This window comes from Theobroma cacao, chromosome 4, assembly GCF_000208745.1.
Source record: "Theobroma cacao cultivar B97-61/B2 chromosome 4, Criollo_cocoa_genome_V2, whole genome shotgun sequence".
NCBI classification, from domain to species: Eukaryota; Viridiplantae; Streptophyta; class Magnoliopsida; order Malvales; family Malvaceae; genus Theobroma; species Theobroma cacao.
Window position 1 is genome coordinate 3,961,937 of NC_030853.1, and position 20,762 is coordinate 3,982,698.

At 36.2% G+C, this 20,762-nt stretch overlaps 1 protein-coding gene across 1 annotated transcript; it reads left to right on the plus strand.

Moving 5' to 3' along the window:
• Positions 15,689 to 19,188, plus strand: LOC18601214 (protein DJ-1 homolog D). Its single transcript, XM_007032075.2, has 5 exons — positions 15,689 to 15,841; positions 15,933 to 16,049; positions 16,342 to 16,782; positions 17,691 to 18,053; positions 18,774 to 19,188. The coding sequence occupies exons 1-5, from the start codon at positions 15,788 to 15,790 to the stop codon at positions 18,960 to 18,962; spliced, it is 1,164 nt and encodes a 387-aa protein (XP_007032137.1). The 5' UTR covers positions 15,689 to 15,787; the 3' UTR covers positions 18,963 to 19,188.

Genomic DNA, 20,762 nt, shown 5'->3' on the forward strand with positions numbered 1-20,762 from the left:
CACACTTAGCCATACTTGCATGATTTATCGCCACAAGATCAGCTTACCTTACTCTAAGATCGATTGAAGCTTTGTTTCTTCAGGATTCCTTGACATTTTGGTACTTAACTTTAGCTACTTCTTTACTTCTTCCTTGTGATCAAATGTTGAGTTGAGAGTGAACTTCATGGCTTGAGAACAACCTTGGTGTTGTGAAGATCAACCATCTTTGAATGCTTTGATATAAGCTTCAACACTTGTGAACTTATCTTGCAACTTTAACATCTCAAAGATGAATGTTAAAGGGATCATAAATAGAAATCATTCAAGCAAATTTAACACTCATACAATTAAGTCATTCAAGCTTGTAGACATTAGTAGAACAAGTGTGTGATAATTCAATAGTTTCAAGTATTCACACAACTAAAACAATCAAGCTTGTAATCATGTAAGAACAAATGTATAGGAGCTAAATCATTTCAAGAATTTGTCAAATATCATTCAAATAATGTTTAAGAAAATTTGATCATTTTTTCATAATCAAAACTATAATCATTTTAAAGCTAACACAAATAATAGATGATGAGACAAAATTACTTTTTATTTTAAATAAGTAATATATTTTACCAAAACACAAAATAGTTTAATAATATTTTTTTAATAATACCTACTTTAATTTTGTTTTGGTTAATAATACATTTGATACTAATTTACTTTATTTTTAACAGGTGCATTGATGCATTAAAATTGCTTTATTGTTACTGCAAATCCACATGTCTCTATTGCATTTACAGAAAGACGAAAAAAATTCAATAAATATTCTAAGGCATCTTATAAAGGGATACACTATGTTAGACTGCTATAGTGTGTGATGTGTTGCAGATCTAAGAACCTGACTGCTCAACATGAAAAATTTTGGAGTCGCCACTAATCCTTTTGCCAAGGTGCGATTGGTCACCCATTTGAGTTTATTTCTTTCAAATGTTACTTAAGCTCAACCTAAGTTCATTTTAGCGAAATAGGCTCCGGTCTATTTCTTTCACTCCAGTAGTCCAATTGACATGATTCTTGAGCTATTAAAAAGTTAAGAGATTGGGCTAAAACTTTTATGTTTACCACTTTACCCAATTTAGATCATATTGAGGTGAAAATTGCGTAAGACGATGCTCTACAAATGTAGTTTTGCATAAGCCAGCAAGGCGACTAAGGCCACGACACTGAGCTACGCATGGTCGTAGCACTAAAGGAACCACTTCTGCAGCACTGGAAATTTGTGGCCATGGCAGTAGGCTAGATGGACATATTATACAAAAACCCGAAAGCATAGCGCCAAGACATTGAAGAAGTAGCGTCGCAACACTGCCAAAGTCTGTCTTGGCTCTTTGGGGCCAAGAAATCATGGCCGTAGTGTTATCTTGAGTTTCCAAAAATAAAAATTTGACAAAATTTTAGAAATTAAGTTACTTAGAGCCTATTTAAAGGACATCTTTCAAAGGTTTAAAGGAAGAGGCAATGATCAACTATTTTGGAGATTTGGAGCCAAGAACAAAGCAAGAAAACAAGAGAATTTGAGATAGAATTGAGATTGCAAAACTGCAATACTTAGTTTCTTTCCTACTTTTGTGTTTCTTTTATTTTCTTTTACTTGGATTCATGGTTAAATTTCTTTGGATGTTATTTTTATTAGTTATTATGAGCTAAATTATCTTTCTAGAATTGTGATGAATTTCAACATGTAATTTGAATATTTGCTTCTCTTTTATTTACTATGAATGCGTATAGTTTTGTTTATTCAAATATGTTCTTAATGTTTTTGATTTTCTAGCCAACAATTAATTGATTTGTGAATCTAATTGAGACTCGATAAAGAGATTTTAGATTGGACTAAGGTTTGAATAGTGTATGTTCACTCACTTAGATGATCTGATTCGTGATTCAGGTAGACATACACCAATTGCCATACATAGCCAAATTAGAATACTAGCTTAATGAATCTTATTTATTTGATTCCTATATACATATAATGACTCAATTAAGTTAGGTATTTATACAAATATCTCAACGAAGCCTTGTACATACCTTTCGATTTTAGGTTAGTAAAACTACCCATGAATGTAAATAATAAGAGAAGCTAGTATTAGATGAAGTGTTGAATGAATCAATAATCTGAAGTCTTTAGTCTATTACTTTATCAATATATTAAAATTTTGTTGATTAATTTAATGTTTATTTTAATTAGTTTTTCTTCAATTTTCGGATTACTTTTTATAATTTTAGTACTTAGTGAAACTTTAGAAACAAATCCTTATGAGAACGATAATCTAGACTTGCTGTCTATATTACTTGTTCAATACGTAGACTTACTTGTGCAAAATTGACAACAATCATTCTTTGCCATGAACTGCATCAGCAATTCCTCCATAAATGGTTTCTTTTCTAGGATAAGCTTTCTTGCTTACTGTAGGAACCCATAAGGGAAATTCAGCCTTGAAGCTAAAGATGATCCCTGATTATTATCTCAAAAAAAGTTTAAATGGTTTCTCCACCTAAAGTTATAGGTGTTGGTGTAAGGGTTGAACTGTTGTCTGTTCCCCACAAATTGAATTATCTCTATATTGATTGGACACTGATTACACACATGCTGATCTCCACAATACTCACAAACTACGAAAAGACTTTGAATTGAGTTAGCACCAATAGAATCAAGTTTCTTAGTTAAGTTACTACATGTGCTAATAATGTTGTAATGGCATCTACATCATGAACTCTAGCAACTCTCCTATGCATTGATTGCTCTGTTGGCCACTGGTAGTTGTTCAATGCCATCTCCTTTAACAAGTCATATGCCTTATCAATTGATTTTTCCATTAGAGCTCCTCCTACAACAACATCAATGGTGGTTCGAATATGACCACTCAATCCATTGTAGAATGTTTGCACTTGAAGCCACTTCGGAAAACCATGATGAGGGCAATGGCGAACCAAATTCTTGTATCTTTGCCAGGTTTCGTACAATGATTTAGAATCTAGCTGCTTGAATGATGTGATATCATTTCTCATTTTTGTTGACTTAACCAAAAGAAAGAACTTAGCAAGAAACTTCTGAGCAAGATCATCCCATGTTGTGATGGATCTAGTAGGGAGCACATTTAACCACACTTTAGCTTTGTCCCTCAATGAAAAAAGGAAAAGCTACAAATGAATTGCATCGTTTATGACTCCAATGTGTTTAAAGGTGTCACATATTTCCAAGAAGTTCGAAATGTGGGCATTTGGATCATCAATCGGTATATCACCAAACTGGATTGAAGTTTGGATCATGGTAATGATGGTTAACTTAATCTCAAAATTATTGGCTTGAATTGTCGGGTTTCTAATGCTTGAGGGAATCCCTTGTCTTAAAGGAACAACATAATCTCTTAAATAACAATTCTCTTCCATTACTCGCTCTTAGACTTTTCTACTAAGCTTGTTGATCAACCATTGTGTCAATTTGAGCACAAACTTGTTAATTTTCTCATCGAAGTCTTCGGAATGTTTTTTCGATCTCTAGGTCACAATATACAATCTCCAAGCTTTTTGCTCTTCTCATACAATAACAAATTAAACCTGAAAAACAAAAAAAAAAAAGAAGAAAAACTCAAATTAAGATTAATCTGTTGAATTTTAATATTAGTGAATTAAATAGGAAAAACAAATTCTCTGGCAACGATGCCAATAACTTGTTGTCAATTTAGTACAAGCAAATATACATATCGAACAAGTAATATAAACAGTAAGTTCAAAATCGTATCCCATAGAGAATTGCTCTTATTTGTTCACTAAGTACCAAAATTATGACAAATCAATCTTATTCACGTAACTCATTTTATAGAAAATTAATTAAAACTAAATGAAATCAAACCCTAAACTAATTAACAGAAAGTAGAAATTCACTTGAGAAAGGTAGTAGATTAACTTAGGATTATGGGTTCATTCAACATTTCATCTAGCACTAGCTTTTCTTATTATCTACTTTCATGGATGGTTTTGTTAATCTAGAATCCAAAATTATGTACAAGTCTCTGTTGAGATGCTTGCACAAATATCTAACTTAATTGAGTCATTATTTATCTATAGTAATCAATTAAATAAGATTCATTAAGCTAGTGTTTTAATTTGGCTATGTATGGCATTTAGGCGTATGTCTACCTTAATTGCGAATCAGATCACTGTAGTGATGTGCACATACACTATTTAAATCTTAGTCCAATCTAAAATCACTTTGTTGAGCCTCAATTAGATTCACAAATCAGTTGATTGTTGGCCAGACAACTAAAAGTATTAAGAACATATTTGAATAAACAAAACTTTCCCATTTATAATAAATAAAAGAGAAATAAATATTCAGATTACATGTTGAAATCCACCATAGTCTTAGAAAAGCAAATTAGTTCATAATATCAAATAAAAACATCATCCAAAGAAAATTAACCATTAATCAAAGTAAAAGAAATTAAAAGCAACACAAAAGTAAAGAAAGCACCTAATGGTTGAAGCTTTATGATCTTGATTCTCTCTCAAACTCTTACTTTGTTTTTGGCTTCTTTTCTCCAAAATAATTATTTGTCGTCCTCCTATAAAACCCTTTGAAAAAATTCTCTTAAATAAGCTCCAAAAACCCTAATTTCTAAATTCCACAAAAGAATTTGTTTTTGAAATATTTCCTGACGTCGCAGCTTTGTTGTCCTTGGCATTGTGGTGTCGTAACCTCTTTTATAGCACTACAATGCTACTTCCTCAACTTTGCACCCTTTTGCTCTCAGGTGGCGCTATGGGGATGCACATTCAACTAACACCGCGACCTCACTCACCTCAATGCCACAGCCTTGGCCTCCTCAACACCGCAACCTTGAGCAACTCAAGGCCATGACCTTCATTTGATGTGTTACCTTGTGTCGAGCTACAGTAGTCTAGCCTCTTTCAATATGATTTTCACCTCGATCTGATCTGAATTGGGTAAAATGGTAAATATGATTGTATCCCAGTCTCTTAGCTTTCTAATGGAGCAAGAATCACATCAATTGAACTTTTGTAGCTTAAGTTATCCTTGAATTACTGTAGTATATATGAATAAAGCCATCACCATACATGTGTAGTTTTTCATCAAATTTCCTACAAAGACAATTAGAGAAATCAACAATAACTATTCTTAAAGTACTTTAAAACAAAATAACATAAAATTAAACAAAAATACTTAAATTAAACTAATCAACATGTAATCAAATTTAACTAGGAAAAACATCTAAAATACTATAATTAGAATCTAAAATCTCAAAAATCTAACTACTTAAGCCCCCAAAATGTGTCAAAATAAAATTATATGTTTTTCACATTTTTTATAAAAAAATATAAAAAGTCTTTTTGTTTTCCCTAAAAAAATTGAAAAAAAAATATTGTCCATATTTTATCATAAAACATTTTTTGTATTTCAAAACACAACTTCAATTTTATTTTCCAATCATCATTTTTTTCTCTTCCATCCATGTAGTGAGTGTGTCAAAATTTAAGTAGAGTTTAGAACATATTAAAATTATCCTAAAAAGTGATTTTTTAGGTGCATTAAAATAGGGTTGTTAATTTCTCTTCTATCACAGTTAATTTTTATCAAATGTACCAATTAATTTTAATAGATAATGGCAAAATGTGATTTTGTGACCTCAACCCTTAAAAAATAGAAGACTTGATAAAAGTGGCTTGATTAAAGATACTATTTTATAAAATGGATCAAATGATTTAGGAATGTCAATATGTAAGTCATATATGGGTATTCGTAGGTATTAAACCCAATTACATATGATTCAAGTATCTTATATTTAAGTTTGGGATAAGATGGGTTCGAGTAGAAATTATACTACTTATCACGATTTCAGGTAGAGTGCGAGTATTATCCCATGGATACTTGATTCCTAAATTGGGTTTTAGATATGTATGTTTCCAAGGGGATTGAAGGGAATGAACTTAGGCAATTCCTTTGAACAACCAAGAGCATTAATGTCAATTTAACCAAGTCCAATTTTGACATTCTATAACAAGAAGTTATATTTATTTGTTCTCCTCCTTAACTAAATAAATATATATTGTCTTTTCTCTAACCCTACCACAACCTAAAACCCCCTTACTCCTCTATTTTCTTTATCCTTTATTGGCACACTTTGGGTGCTTAGTATGCTACATGTGGGGAACATTCTTTATATTTTAAAGGAATGTATACACTTTAGAGCGTTTGTTTGTTTAAAACACATTGTAAAGTCTTCTCATTGTAATGTGATTACAATGGGCAAAACGTATGTGATTCCTTTCCATCACGGATGTAAAGTAACTTTTCTTTTTCAAAGGGAAAGTTGCATATTTTTTCCCCAAATTCTCTTACCATAGCCTGACCTTCTCTTCTTTTTCTTTTTCTTCTTCTTCTTACCCTAGCTGCTCACTTGTATTAGATTTGCTACTGTTTATGGTTCAAGAGGAATATGGCTAGTTAATCTGTGGTTCATATTCCCAGATCTTACAGATATCAAATCTGATTTTTTGTCACTGATTGAAGTTGAGATCTTTCAGATTGTCTATTAGATCTAATTGTTCATCACTGATTGAATACTGTTTTTATGTCTTTATTTTCTTTTTTGTCTTGGTTTACTATTAATGGAGTTTTGATTGGGGAATTGCTATGTGTTGGGTGTTTTGTTATTGATAGACTTTACACTACCTAAGGAATGTACTATTGAATCTAACGATAGGGGCACAAGAAGGAAAGAGAGAAAAAAAGAAAAACAGAAGGAAAACGAAAAAGAAACGTGGAGTTTTACATGTCAAACAAATTAATTTTAGTTGTTGAATAAAAGATATTAAATGTATAATTGATAAATCATATATAAATTTTAAAATGAAAAGCATATGAATTAATTAGAAATGATAATTGATTATATAAATATGTAATTAATATTAATTGATTAACTATTTTAATTAATTAAATTGATTGATTAACTAATTAATTAATTATTTAAATTAACTAATTAACTAATTAATTTATAAAAAAATTTAAATTAACTAATTTAATTGTTTAAAAGTTAACTAACTTATTAAAAATAAATATTTTATAATTTCACATATTTTAATATTTTAATAAATAATATTTAATATTATGTTATTTTTCCATGCTATTTTTTGGGGTAAAATACCCAAATTCCCTTAAGTTTTAATCAAAATTACATAGAGGTTCATTAGTTTTCAAAATGGATACTTCATCCCAAACGTCTAAACAACATTAATGTTAAATATGAATGTCTAAAATACATTTTTTCCTTTTTTCTAATGTTTTCTTTCTCTAAAGCTTGCTTACAACGTCCCTTTATCATGGGGTGAGGTTCAGACCTGTAGATGGTGCCTGGAGGTGTGGCGGAGTGACGGAACATGTGGGAGTATCGCTGGGAGACGAACCCCCATGGGGTGTGCTAGTTAGGAGGAAGCAGCTGGCAGGGGCGCAGAACACAGGCCCCTAGGCGAGCCAGCCCTCACAGCCCCAAGCAGACAACCCGCACAACCCAGACAGACAGTCTATGTGCGGCCCAATCCAGCCTGTGCCCCCAACGCCCAGGCAGCCTGCCCATGCGGGGCCCAACACTTCAGCCCGCCTACTGTAGCAATTAGCCCACCTGAACAGCCCAACAGTGCCCAAATTTTGGAGTTTCTCGCCAAAAGCCATCGCATCAGCTGCCTTAACTTTTAAGGGGAATTTTGGCAGGAAACACACTATATATAAGCTTTGTAAATTGTTGTATAGCAGATTTGGGAATTAATACACACTCTTTCATTCTCAATCTCTCTAACTCTCTCTCCCACTCTCCTCTATTCTCTTTGCTGCTTGTGTGCTTGCTGGCCTGGGGCCATTTCCTGCTTGTTGGTGTGAGTGTGCACTATCCAAAGTGCCGGTGAAGGTGCTGTGTGCCTGCCAACCAAATACCCTGTGCTGGGTGCGTACTGCCTATGCTATGTGCGGGTGAGGGGTGCGCACTGGGGGCCGAAAGCCTTGTGTGGGTGGGTTGGTAAGTCTGCATAGCATCTTGCATTATTGTGTTGCCTCTTGGTCCTTGTGGCCTTGAGAAATTAGCTGTTAGGCATATTAGGCTGACTTGGGTTTGGAGGCCAAGCTAAGGGCGAGCCCAAGGTCGCACGGTTTGGGGCGTCTGCAGAACCCCCACGTGACAGGTGGTATTAGGCCATCAGCTGCGAGCCAGGCAGTGGGAGAGACAGGCAGTGTTGTTGGGTCTGTTGCAAGCCGAGTAGTGTTGTTGGGGGTCAGTTTGTGAGCAGTGTACCAACAGTTTGCAAGCTGCACCAAAGGTAACTAAGTGGAGAGGATGACGACCAGTGGGTCTAATCTGCCAGAACTGGTGCCCGAAGGTAGAGAAACCCGTGCTAGTCGAAAGGGGAAGTCTTGCTCCCGAGACCTCATATCCTCCTTGGACGCGAGGTTATCAAGGGTGAAATTGACAGTGGGCGACATGAGGGATCGCTTGGACGTGCAGGAGGAGCACCTAGAGGAGCTTAATGGCCTAGATGAGGAGCTCAAGGGCAAGGTTCAGGAGATGGTGCGGGAGATGCTTGAGAATGTGGCTGAGCGGAATTCTCAACTTGAGAGTATGGTGGAGATCTTGCAGCACGAGTTGGAGGACTTGAGGGCAGAAGTCCGTGTGGCAAGAGCTGAGGGTGGCTACGAGGTTGCTGCCCGCTCGGAGGTGAGGCTTGAGGTGCCAAAGCCCAAGGAGTTCCGCTGCAAGAGGGATGCCAAGGAGATCGATAACTTCTTGTGGGGGCTAGAGCAGTACTTCAAGGTGACCGGGATCAGCACGGATGACCACCGGATGACCGCGACATCCATGTACTTAGGCGACACCGCGTTGTTGTGGTGGAGGCACCGATGCGACGATAGGCTCGGGGGAGCTCCGGTACGCACTTGGGTCGATTTTCAGACCGAGTTACGCAAGCAATTCTACCCCAAGTATGCCATGGATGAGGCGAGGGGGAAGCTACGTCGGTTGGTCCAGAAGGGTGATGTTCGGGAGTTTAGTGAGTTGGCCTTGCAAGTTGACTTGGGCGAGAGGGAGGCCTTCTTCACCTTCATGGATGGCTTGAAGCTGTGGGCTAAGCAGGAGCTGCAGCGTAGGGGTGTATAGGACCTCACGCATGCTATGGTAGTGGCCGAGGGCTTGATCGACTACTCTCGCCTGGACAAGGACAGAACCGAGTCAGCCAAGCCAAAGGATAAAGGCAAGGGTTGGGAGGACAAGGGAAAACAGTCTCGAGGTGAGGACGGTGACAATAGCAAGCCACAATCGTCATGGAAGGGGAAGCCTTCTGGCAGCAAGGAAGACAAACCCAAGAGTTGCTTCTTATGTGAAGGCCCGCACTTTGTGAGAGACTGCCCACAGCGAGCAAAGCTAGTGGCTATTGCCTTGAAGGAGGAAGAACAGTAAGGGGATGAGGCAGTCCAATTGGGGTCAATGCAGCTGGAAGTAGTACGCAAAGGTGGCAAGCGAGCCAAGGGGCTCATGTATGCAGACATGGTGATGGCAGGTCAGCAAGTGGAGGCCTTGGTGGACACGAGGAACAAGTTGCCGCCAAGTTAGGCATAAAAGTTGATAGCACCGAAAGTTGGGTGAAGACTGTTAACTCCAAATGGGTCTTCACGAAAGGCATTGTCAAGGTAATCGATGTACAACTAGGAGAGTGGCACAAGACAGAGGATATTGAAGTGATCCAGATGGATGACTATGAGGTTGTGATGAGGCTCTATTTCCTGGAGCAGATTCAAGATTCAGGCCCTTCTCGTGCCATACAATGACTGCATATGCATCGTAGGCCCAAAGGGGTAGTGCTAGTGCCAGTTCGATGGGGGCGTGCTCAACCAACTAAAACACTGTCTGCCATATAGCTTGCCAAGGGTGAGCAAATCTGTGCTGCTGTACTGAGTCTAGAGGACACCCCAGACAGCATAATTGAGGCCCTGGATGAGGTGTTGGAAGTGTCGGAGCATGAGTTGGGTGGTGCCAATCCAGTGACTAGGGAGTCGAGCAAGGAGGCCACACCATCAGCCAGTAGTAAGGTGCGCGCAGAGCTGCTACCGCACATCAAGGAAGGCCAGGCACACGACCCTACAGTGCAGCTAGTCCGGGAGAATGCCAAGTCAGGAGAGGCTAGGCGAATCCAAGTGAGTGACAGATTGGGGTGAGCCAAAGTCAACAGGTCGCGTGAGCCGCAGCATGGGGGCTTGAGGAAGCTGTCGCTGAGGGAATGCCACGGCATTTGTGGGGCGGGACATTCGGGGATACATCGGACACCAGTGTCACGCCCACCTTTCACTAGGCGTGCTGGCTCGAGGGAGAGCAACATGGCCCGCAGAAAATCTACTGTCGCTAGTTCACGCTGGGGCGTGCAGACGACTAGGACAGGCAGTGTTGGCACGTAGCAGGGCAAGTCGTGCAAACGCAGTCGTCGAGGGCGTGCGAGGCAGAAGCTAATGTCGGATGGTGCGGCGAGACAAAACACAGTCACCTGAGCGCGAGGTAGGGTTTCCCGCGATGAGTGTGCGCACGGCCAGGAGAGCCGAGGGGGCACCACGCGGACGAGCGCGCAGCTAGAACACCCGAAGGCAAGGCACACGCTGAGGACAACAAAGGGTCCGAGAATCAACGAAGGGTCTGATGGCAAGGTGCCAACCAAGGATCCAGACCGGCCTACTTCGCCGGTAAAAAGGGTGTCGAGCGTGAGGTAGGAGGGCCTTCCGCATATGCCTACCTTCCACCCGACGAAGGCAGATAGAGCTGAGGGGCATAACGAGGTCCAGCATAGCCGAGGTGGGTTTGCTAGGGTGAGGCACCGAAGAGATGTGGCTCAGCAGCAGGGCATGACTACAGGCTGCAGCGCATCAGTGACTGGGAGGGAGCGCTAGGCCCCAGTTTTGAGTGTGGCGACAGGTGGTTGTCAAGCCCAAGCAGTGGGACACGCAGGAGGAGCAGAGTGGGGCATAGAGGCACAGAAACCCCCTGGGCGCACAAGTGGGCAAAGTCAGCGTGTAGGGAGCTCGAATGGCCGAGCCAGCAGAGTGGCAACGCGGGGCGCACTGAAGGACAGCGCTAAGCCCACAAACAATGTCGAGAAGGACCGGTCAGAGCCCACATGAGGTGAAAAGGGAACTGCCTGAGGGTGAAACAAGATAGTGGTTCGTGGAAGATTGATGGCAGTTTCGAGACTGGATTGACGTATTCCTCACGGCAGCGAGGGCGCTGCCAGCTTAGGTGAGGGAGGGTATCACGTGGTGCAGTTCAGACCCGTAGATGGTGCTCGGAGGTGTGGCAAAGTGATGAAACATGAGGGAGTATCGTTGGGAGATGAACCCCTCTAGGGTGTGCTAGTTAGGATGAAGCAGCTGGTAGGGGCGCAGAACACAGGCCCCTAGGCGAGCTAGCCCGCACAGCCCCAAGCAGACAGCCCGCACAACCCAAACAGACAATCTGTGCGCGGTCCAGTCCAGCCTGCCTGCCCAACGCCCAAGCAACCTGCCCATGCGGGGCCCAACACTCAAACCCGCCTACTGTAGCAATTAGCCTGCTTGAACCGCCCAACAGTGTCCAAATTTTAGAGTTTCTCGCCAAAAGCCATCCCATCAGCTGCCTTGACTTTTGAGGAGAATTTTGGGAAATTTTGAAGGGAAACACACTATATATAGGCTTTGTAAATTGTTGTATAACAAATTTGGGAATTAATACACACTTTTTCACTCTCAATCTCTCTAACTTTCTCTCCCACTCTCCTCTCTTTTCTTTGCTGCTTGTGTGCTTGCTGGCCTGGGGCCATTTCCTGCTTGTTGGTGTGAGTGTGCACTATCCAAAGTGCTGGTGAGGGTGCTGTGTGTCTGCCAACCGATTACCCTGTGCTGGGGGGCGTGCTGTCTGTGCTGGGTGCGTGCTGCCTGTGCTATGTGCGGGTGAGGGGTGCGCACTGGGGCCCGGAAGCCTTGTGTGGGTGGGTTGGTAAGTCTGCATAGCATCTTGCATTATTGTGTTGCCTCTTGGTCCTTGTGGCCTTGAGAAATCAACTGTTAGGCATATTAGGCTGACTTGGGTTTGGAGGCCAAGCTAAGGGCGAGCCCAAGGTCGCATGGTTTGGGGCATCTGCAGAACCCCCATGTGACACCTTGCACTAGTCGACCACCTATGGAGTGCACCAGATCGGTGTTCCTTGAGAGCACCAAAGCCTTGATTGGGCTCTCTAAGCGAGCACCAAATTTGTTGCTCCTTTAAGAGCCCCAAGTCGGGGATCAGGCTCCCTAAGGGAGCTTTAATGCTCCCCTAGGGAGCTCGATGGGGTTTTTTTTAAAAAAAAATTAATAAAATTATATAATAGTAATTTTTAAAATTAATAAAAGGTAAAATTATCTTTTTAATATTGCCATGTCGTCAAACTAATGGATACATTAACGGTTGACTAATGGTTTGATTTATATGTCTAGCGAAAGATATTTTTTTGAAATGGAGTGTTCATTTTGAAAACTAATAGACTTCCGTGTAATTTCGATCAAAACTTAGAGAGTGGGGGTATTTTACCCTATTATTTATCATTTTAAAGGATAAAAATGAAAATTTAAAATCTTACATTAAAATAATGTAAATTTATTCAACTTTATATTTTCATATATAAAGGTAATTTTGTAAATTTATAATACACTCCTAGTAAAATACTTCTAAACCAAACATTACAATATAATCTTCCTAGCAATCATATTTCATGCAATCAACACTTTCCCATGTTATATTAAATGTTACAAAATTATCTTTCCAGTAATCACATTTCCAGCAATTACATACCCTGCAATCACATTATCAATAATTATATTCTGAGCAAAATACCAAATGTCACATTTACTCTTCTTGTTTTCTTTTTTCTAGTAATCCCTATTTTTTCTTCTCCTTCCTTTTTTTTTTCTTCATTATGCATTTAGCTTCTCCTCTCTCTAGTCTCTACAAAATCTTTTATTCTCCTTCCTTTTTTTTCTTTCCATCCCTTGTTCAACTTCTATTTATAATCTCTATAAAATCTTTTCTTCTCATTCATTTTTTCTTTCCATTCTTTATCCAACTTTTCTTCTCTCCACTCTCTATAAAATCTCGTTCCCCATTCTGTCTTTCTTGTCTTCTTTCTTTCTCCCTCTTCTTTTAGTAAGGTATCACCACAAGTTTTTCCCTTTAAAAATTCCTCTTTTTTTTTACTTCTTAATTTTTACGTAAACATACACACAAAAATGTTGAAGTTTGAAATTTTTATAAATGAAATTGTGGTTGATTGTTTGCTAAAATTTTTTGTACAAACTAAATTGTTAATGTTCTGAACTTGATTGAATTGACTAAATGGATGTATTAAGATCAAGAAAAATATTTTTTTAAAAAAATATGAATTGGATTTGCATTTAAGCTCATATATATATACATATATATATATATATATATATATATATATATATATATATATATATATAATCTTTGATATTAAAAAACAAAGAAAGAGTTTGTTGTTATCTTTTGAATGATTCTTCTTGTCCGCTATGTCATTTGGAGGATGAATCAATATTACATGTGTTGAGAGATTGTTCTTTTGCCAATGCTATTTAGACAAGACTTTTACCTTAAGGGGAGTATAAGCATTTTTATTTATCAACTACATTGATTAGCTTTCATTTAATTTTAGTAGACGTAAAGTAGAGGTTAATGGTATTCTGTGGATTATTGTGTTTGGAGTTACATGTTGGTTCTTTGGGAAATGGCAAAACTTCTTTATTTTTAAAGGTAAGGTTGTTAACACGGAAGGTTGTCTTAACTTGATTCCTAGCTTGTCTTTGGTTATTCATAACTTTTGTTTATATAACTTTGAGGGTGAGGACTCCTATACAGATCGAAGAGAGAAAATACTTATTGGTTGGTCCGCTTCTCTTTTAGGATGCCTTTCTTTGAACTCAGATGGTGCTTATCATCTATTTATTGAACTAACAACTATAGGTGAAGTTTTTTGATATTCTACAACTGAATGGCAAGGTGGATTTGCACTCTAGCTTGGGAACTGCACTGGACTTGACAATTTTAGATACAACACATTAACACGACATAGGAAGACACAGGGTTAAACATGTTTGGGTTTAACCTTAACGTGTTTTGTGTCTAATCGTATCTGACGCGTTTAAGATAAGAAAATTTTCGTGTCGTAACATATCAAATATGAGTAACATGTTTAAAACACGTTTAATTAATCGTGTTAATCATATTATCGTGTTTAAATATATACACGTGTTTAATCGTGTTATCGTGTTTAAACGTGTATACATGACACGCTTATCAATTTGTTAAAAATTAATAGTCAAAGACTGTTTTAGCCTTACTTAAATAATTTTAAACAATTATTTTAATAAGATTTTTAAATTTTATAAAGATAATAGTGTAATTATGTCATACCCAAATCATAATTTTAAATTTTGTTTTGTTATATTTGATGTTCTTATTATTTTGTTTTGTTATAATTGTTTTTATAATCATTGATTTTAAATTTAAATAATAAAATTATATTTAATTATAAATATTTTTAGTTAATCGTGTTATTAATCGTGTCATGTCATATATTGACACGTTTAATAAACGTGTCCTGTCGTGTCATATTACACGATTATTAAACGTATATGTGTATGTGTTTCATATTTAAAATATGAATAATATTCGTATTTAATCTTAACGTATTTCGTGTCTGATACGTTTAAGACACAAAAACACGAATTATCAGGTCTTAAGTGCACCACATTATCGAGTAGAACTTTGGAGAATATATCTAGGATTAAGCCTAGCCTAGGACTTGGGCCATCCAAAGATTGATTTTCAAGTTGAAAGTAAACTTGTGATGCAAGACATTACTTCATCCATGTTTCAATTTGGACCTAATTCAAGAAATTCAAAATCTACTTCATTGTCATATTTGTCATGTTTTCAGGAAAAGAAATGTATTAGCTGACTTTATGACAAACAAAAGTTTTTCTACATATGAAGGATGTACTTTTTTTGACAATGTGATAAGAGTTTGTCTCCCTCAAATAATTAGATTGTAAAATTTTATTTTCTAAATATATATGTATATATAAAATCTTTAAAGCAAATCTTTTATTTAAAAAATACGCAAAAATTTAAAGAAATTTAATTTGTAAAAACATTTAAAAGTTGTTGTCATTTTTGAATAACAATGAACTTAGAGTTGATTACATTAAAAAAATGAGAAAACAAGAGCGAATTACTAGGTAAATTTTGACACGTCTAATGGAAAAAAGCTCCATTATATTATTTTTTATTGTATAATCAAAGAGGGTCGGTATGGATAAAAAAAAAAAACCTTGGTCGCCTAAAATAAAAATAAATTATGCTGGGAAAGTAAGGAAAACGGGAGGATTTCCTGGACAACGAGGCTTCCGTTGTCATTGTCGAAAGTGGACACATGTTGACAAGTATTGCCACGTAATGACCGGCGCGGTGTCGGATTTCAATCTTTATTTTTTATAAAAAAAAATAGTATAGTAAATGACGGAACTGCCCATCCTGGGTCAACTGGATGGGCCAGTTTGAAAAAAGCAAAGCAATATACCAGTAGAGGAATTTTGCTGAATAGAAGGTGAGGAAGGATAAATACAAGGCAGGCTTATCTTTGGGCATTTGCGTTGTCAAATAAGTGAGAAACGGCGAATGCAATGTCGGAAAGAAGGGTTCTGCTGATCTGCGGTGACTATGCCGAGGACTCCGAGGTTCGTTCTTGTTTCTTCTCCTTTGTTTTTTGCTTTTTTTTTTTTTATATTTGTTTACTGAATTATATATATGTATATATATATGGCGCAGGTGATGGTCCCTTTCCAAGCCCTGCAAGCATACGGCGTGTCTGTGGATGCTGTTTGCCCCGGAAAGAAGGCTGGCGACTTTTGCCGCACCGCTATTCATCAGTCTTCGGTCCATCAGGTCACCTTTCCTTTGATATTGATGAATGAATGAATGAATGATAAGATAAGATAGTATTTCCATTCAATTCAACCTTTCTTTATCTTATAAACTCAAACTAACATTGGGAAAGTTGGGTTTTCTGAATCTTTGTTATATATCTCTCATTTTTCATGTACTGTGTGTCCCACATATCATGGTTATCTCAAATATTAGTAGTGTTGCATTTCTGACCCTTTTTTTTCTTTTCTTTTCTTTTTATAATCATTTCTTGTTTCTGACTAGTCTGTATTATGATTTTTACCGGTAACAGACCTACAGCCAGTCCCGTGGTCACAATTTTACACTGAATGCATCATTTGATGAAATTGACCACACCCAATATCATGGTTTGATTTTACCGGGAGGGCGAGCTCCTGAATATCTTGCTGTGAATGAATCTGTAGTGGACCTAGTGCGCAACTTTGTCAATTCTGGAAAGCCAGTTGCCTCGATTTGTCATGGTCCATTGATACTGGCTGCTGCTGGATCAGTTAATGGTCGCAAATGCACTGGTTACCGTGCTGTGAGACCTGCTCTCATTGCTGCTGGTGCACTGTGGGTAGAACCTGAAACCTTGGCGGCTTGTGTCGTTGATGGCAATATCATTACTGGGTGTACATATAAGGGACATCCTGAGTTCATCAGGCTCTTTGTGAAAGCACTAGGAGGCATCATAACCACACCAAAAAAAAGGATCCTATTTCTTTGTGGGGTAAAAGTTCTCATTCAATGAATTCAAGTTAAATTTGGCTCATTAGTAGAACACTTTTTGTTTATCAAATGGCTTTGAGTGAATGGATAATAGTCAAACACGGTGATTAAAAAAATATGATAGTAGTTAGAGATGGGCTTAGTTTTAGTAGCCTTTGCACTAAAAACTCATTTTGGTTAACGTTCTCCTTTGGCTGTTTGAAATACATACTAGGTTGATCTATTTTAGCTGTTGATACCCTTTATGTATGTGGTCTGGAAGTGCTTACCTGTAGATTGATTTCTGCAACACATGGAAGCATGCATTAGGTGTGTGAGTTTGTTCATAATTGTTTTGAAGTTTAAATAAATGCAAAATGAGACTTGATGGCATTAGTATATTATAAAGGTGTAATATCCAGCTTTCATTGTTCTCTATCATTGGAAATGAAATCAGAAATTTACTGTATGTTGTAAAGGTGTAATGTCCAGTTCATTGTTCTCTATCTTGGAATATGAAATCAGAAATTTAATGTATATTATAAAGGTGTAATATCCAGCTTTTATTGTTCTCTATCATTGGAATATGAAATCAGAAATTCACTGTTCTTTATCATTTATCTCTAACTCGCTTGTTGCTTCCTGTTCTGCTTGCTTTCCTTCTTCTGCTGTACATAAAGGTGGGTTCCATTTTTTTTCATGTTTGCTACTGAGTTATTGAATCATATTTTTATATTTTGTCAATTTCTCCTTTCTGTTTTTCTGCAATATTTATCCTATGACTGAATTTTTATGGATTTAAGAAGAGATTTCCAAGTTATATACAAATTTTCTGCTGAAAAGTAAGAACCTATGTCAAATTAAACTTGATGAAGAGACATGCCTGCTCACAATATCTTAACACCTTTGCTTCTCTTGCTTAATCTGTAGGATTATATGGAAGATTATGAAGTAACTGTTCCTTTCCAGTCACTTCAAGCTCTGGGGTGCCATGTAGATGCAGTTTGTCCAAAGAAGAAGGCTGGTGATACCTGCCCAACTGCCGTCCATGATTTTGAAGGTGACCAAACTTATAGTGAGAAGCCAGGCTATGATTTCACTCTGACAGCTAACTTTGAGGGCATAGATGCCTCAAGTTATGATGCTCTTGTCATCCCTGGGGGTCGAGCACCATCATATTTAGCATTAGATGAGACAGTGATTGCTTTAGTGAAGAAATTTATGGAGTCCAGGAAACCAGTTGCATCCATTTGCCATGGACAGCAAATTTTAGCCGCTGCTGGAGTTCTCAAGGTAGCATTTCTGATGTTGATTGTTAAGAAGGAACTTCATATTATTAAAACTCCAATACATACACATGCATTGTTGATTTCAATTACTTGGAACAATCTTGATTAACATGTAATGTATGTGAGCCCTGTCAGATGTCCTTCCAAACATGTTTTTTATAACTCAAACAGTGTTCTAGCAATTGCTCTGCTTTTGAGGTTTTATTTGATTTTTCTTTTCACCATACTTACTTTGTTGTAGAAAAAAATAATGATGTCATGCACATATGATTATTCTTAATGGGAACATTTGAACCATGGTATTGATGCTAGATAAATAACATTTATATGGTATTATCGTTTTCCCCACTGTACTACATATTATAGGGATCTTTCTTAGCAAGGTCACATACATATGTGGGTCTACACATCACTGCATACATTAATACATTGTTACACATAAAGATAATATCATGCATTTTTATTGACTTAAATTACATTTTCAATATTTAATTGTTCAAAAACATAAATTTGCTTTTGTATTCAAACAAACTCTTTTGCTTTTTCGTATAGAAGCAAAAAACAAGCAGCGGAAGTAAGAAACATACAAAGCTTAAAATCTATGCAAATTTTATGATAAAATGGCTGTCACATTATGTTGTTTATTATATTTGTTAACAATATTGTTTAGTTTCAACTTATTGTTCTGTCCATGTCATAATTTATAACCTGGCTTCCGATTCAGGGGATGAAATGTACTGCATACCCGGCTGTGAAACTTAACGTGGTCTTGGCAGGAGCAACCTGGTTAGAACCTGATCCTATACATCGATGCTTCACTGATGGAAATTTGGTAACTGGTGCAGCTTGGCCAGGGCACCCAGAGTTCATTTCTCAATTAATGGCTTTGCTCGGTATTAAAGTTACCTTCTAGCTGATCCTCGATATCAGCTTTGTGAGTCTATATAGGTGTATGGTGCAAATGTTGTAAAACTCATGTGAATATGTGACTTCATTCACGCAACTGGTTATGCAACCAGTAAGGCCTAACATGGTCACAATGCTAATAAGGTTGCAAAAAGCCACGAACTGGTATTCCCTGTTCCCCCGTTGTCCTAACATTTCCCTCTTTGTTGTTTTTAACAGGCTTCCTTTGTGTACTAAGGTCTAGCTTTTTTTTAATTTAAAAGTTATTATGACATTTTTATGAAAAATAATAATTTTTAAAATTAAACTAAATTTGTTTGGTAAATTTATTTTTATAAGTGTTTTTTTTATAAATAAGTTGTTTGACAAAATAATGTATATAAGTTCGAATTTTAATTAAAATTATTATAAAAGGTATTTAATAAATAATTTTCTTTTAATTATAAATTTTTTTGTTCGTAATGAAAAAAAGTTAATTTTATTTTTTTATTTATAAAAAGTATAAAAAATATTTTTATATAACATAAAATTTATAATTAATAATAAATCACATAAAAATGAAAACAGATAATGTTGAAATTATTTTTTATAGACAAGGATTTTTTGGAAACAAAAAAAAAATTCTTCCTAAAAAAGAGGCGTGTTTTTAAAAAAAGAGGAGAGAAAGTTCTTCTGGAGCTTTTTTTAAAGTTTTTTTTTAATTTTTTTTTTAAAATTATTTAATTTTTTAAAATTTTTTTAAAATTTTTGTTTGGCTTTATTTTTGCTTTTAAAAGATGAATAAGTTGAAAAAAATTGGATTAAACAAACACTAAGACATGATTATGGATGTTTCTAATTTTAGATTGTGTCATTTTGGTTGTGGATGAATATATATATTTTGTCATTTGATTGGTTATCAAATAGTATCGTCCTTGGTTTTCGGACCCTCTTCATTTGGGAGGGTTTCCTCTATCATTGTGGAGGGAAATAAGAAAGCTTTTCGCATGATACTTTTAAAAAAGGTTTAAAATTATTTAATTAAATTTTTATATTTTTATTTTAAATTAAATAATTAAAAATATTATTTATAATTTTATTTTATATTATATGATATTAACATGACATATTGATATAAAATAATAGATAATAATGTGATATGATGATTTGTTATGATAATATGATTTTAGTTTTTATGATATTGTCTTAAAATAAAATAATAAGTGATATTTTACTAATAAATATTTATCAAGAAGTTTTTGATTGAAAATAAAAATACATAAATTTACTTAAATATAATAAAAAATAAAAATTTATATTAAATTTTTTAAATAATTTAAAATTTTTTAAATATTATATCAAAAAGTTTTCTATATTATTATATTATTTTAATCGATTTTGAGATGTATTGTTTATATTGTTGTATTCAATTTGATTTTAATTCCACATACTTATTTGATTTGAATTAAATTGATTTATGTTTTCAAAAAATTTAAGTATATAAATTAAAAAATAAAAAATAAAAAATCTTAATCAAACTGAATTAAACTTTAGTGCAGGGATGTGGTGTGTGTAGTGTAAATATAGAAGGCGAGTGGTGGCTGGAGTCGGAAGTACGGTTGCCTTTGGCAGTAAATCTTTGGCCCTTTATTTGCAGTAGTATGACACAATCTTACTCTCTTCTCTCAACTCAATAATAAAAAAATAAAATAAAAAATAAAAAAATACAACTTTTACTAGTATTATGGACACCATCCGTACTTCTGACAACGACCACTGAAGGATGGTGGCACATGCCCTGCTGTCATATCAGAACTCCAATGGACGC

Excerpts from the sequence above, each read along its gene's own strand:
- LOC18601214 (XM_007032075.2), top strand. The coding sequence starts at position 15,788 with ATGTCGGAAAGAAGGGTTCTGCTGATCTGCGGTGACTATGCCGAGGAC. Across the intron at positions 16,050-16,341 it reads ATCAGTCTTCGGTCCATCAG|ACCTACAGCCAGTCCCGTGG; the intron begins GTCACCTTTCCT and ends TACCGGTAACAG. Across the intron at positions 16,783-17,690 it reads GGATCCTATTTCTTTGTGGG|GATTATATGGAAGATTATGA; the intron begins GTAAAAGTTCTC and ends CTTAATCTGTAG.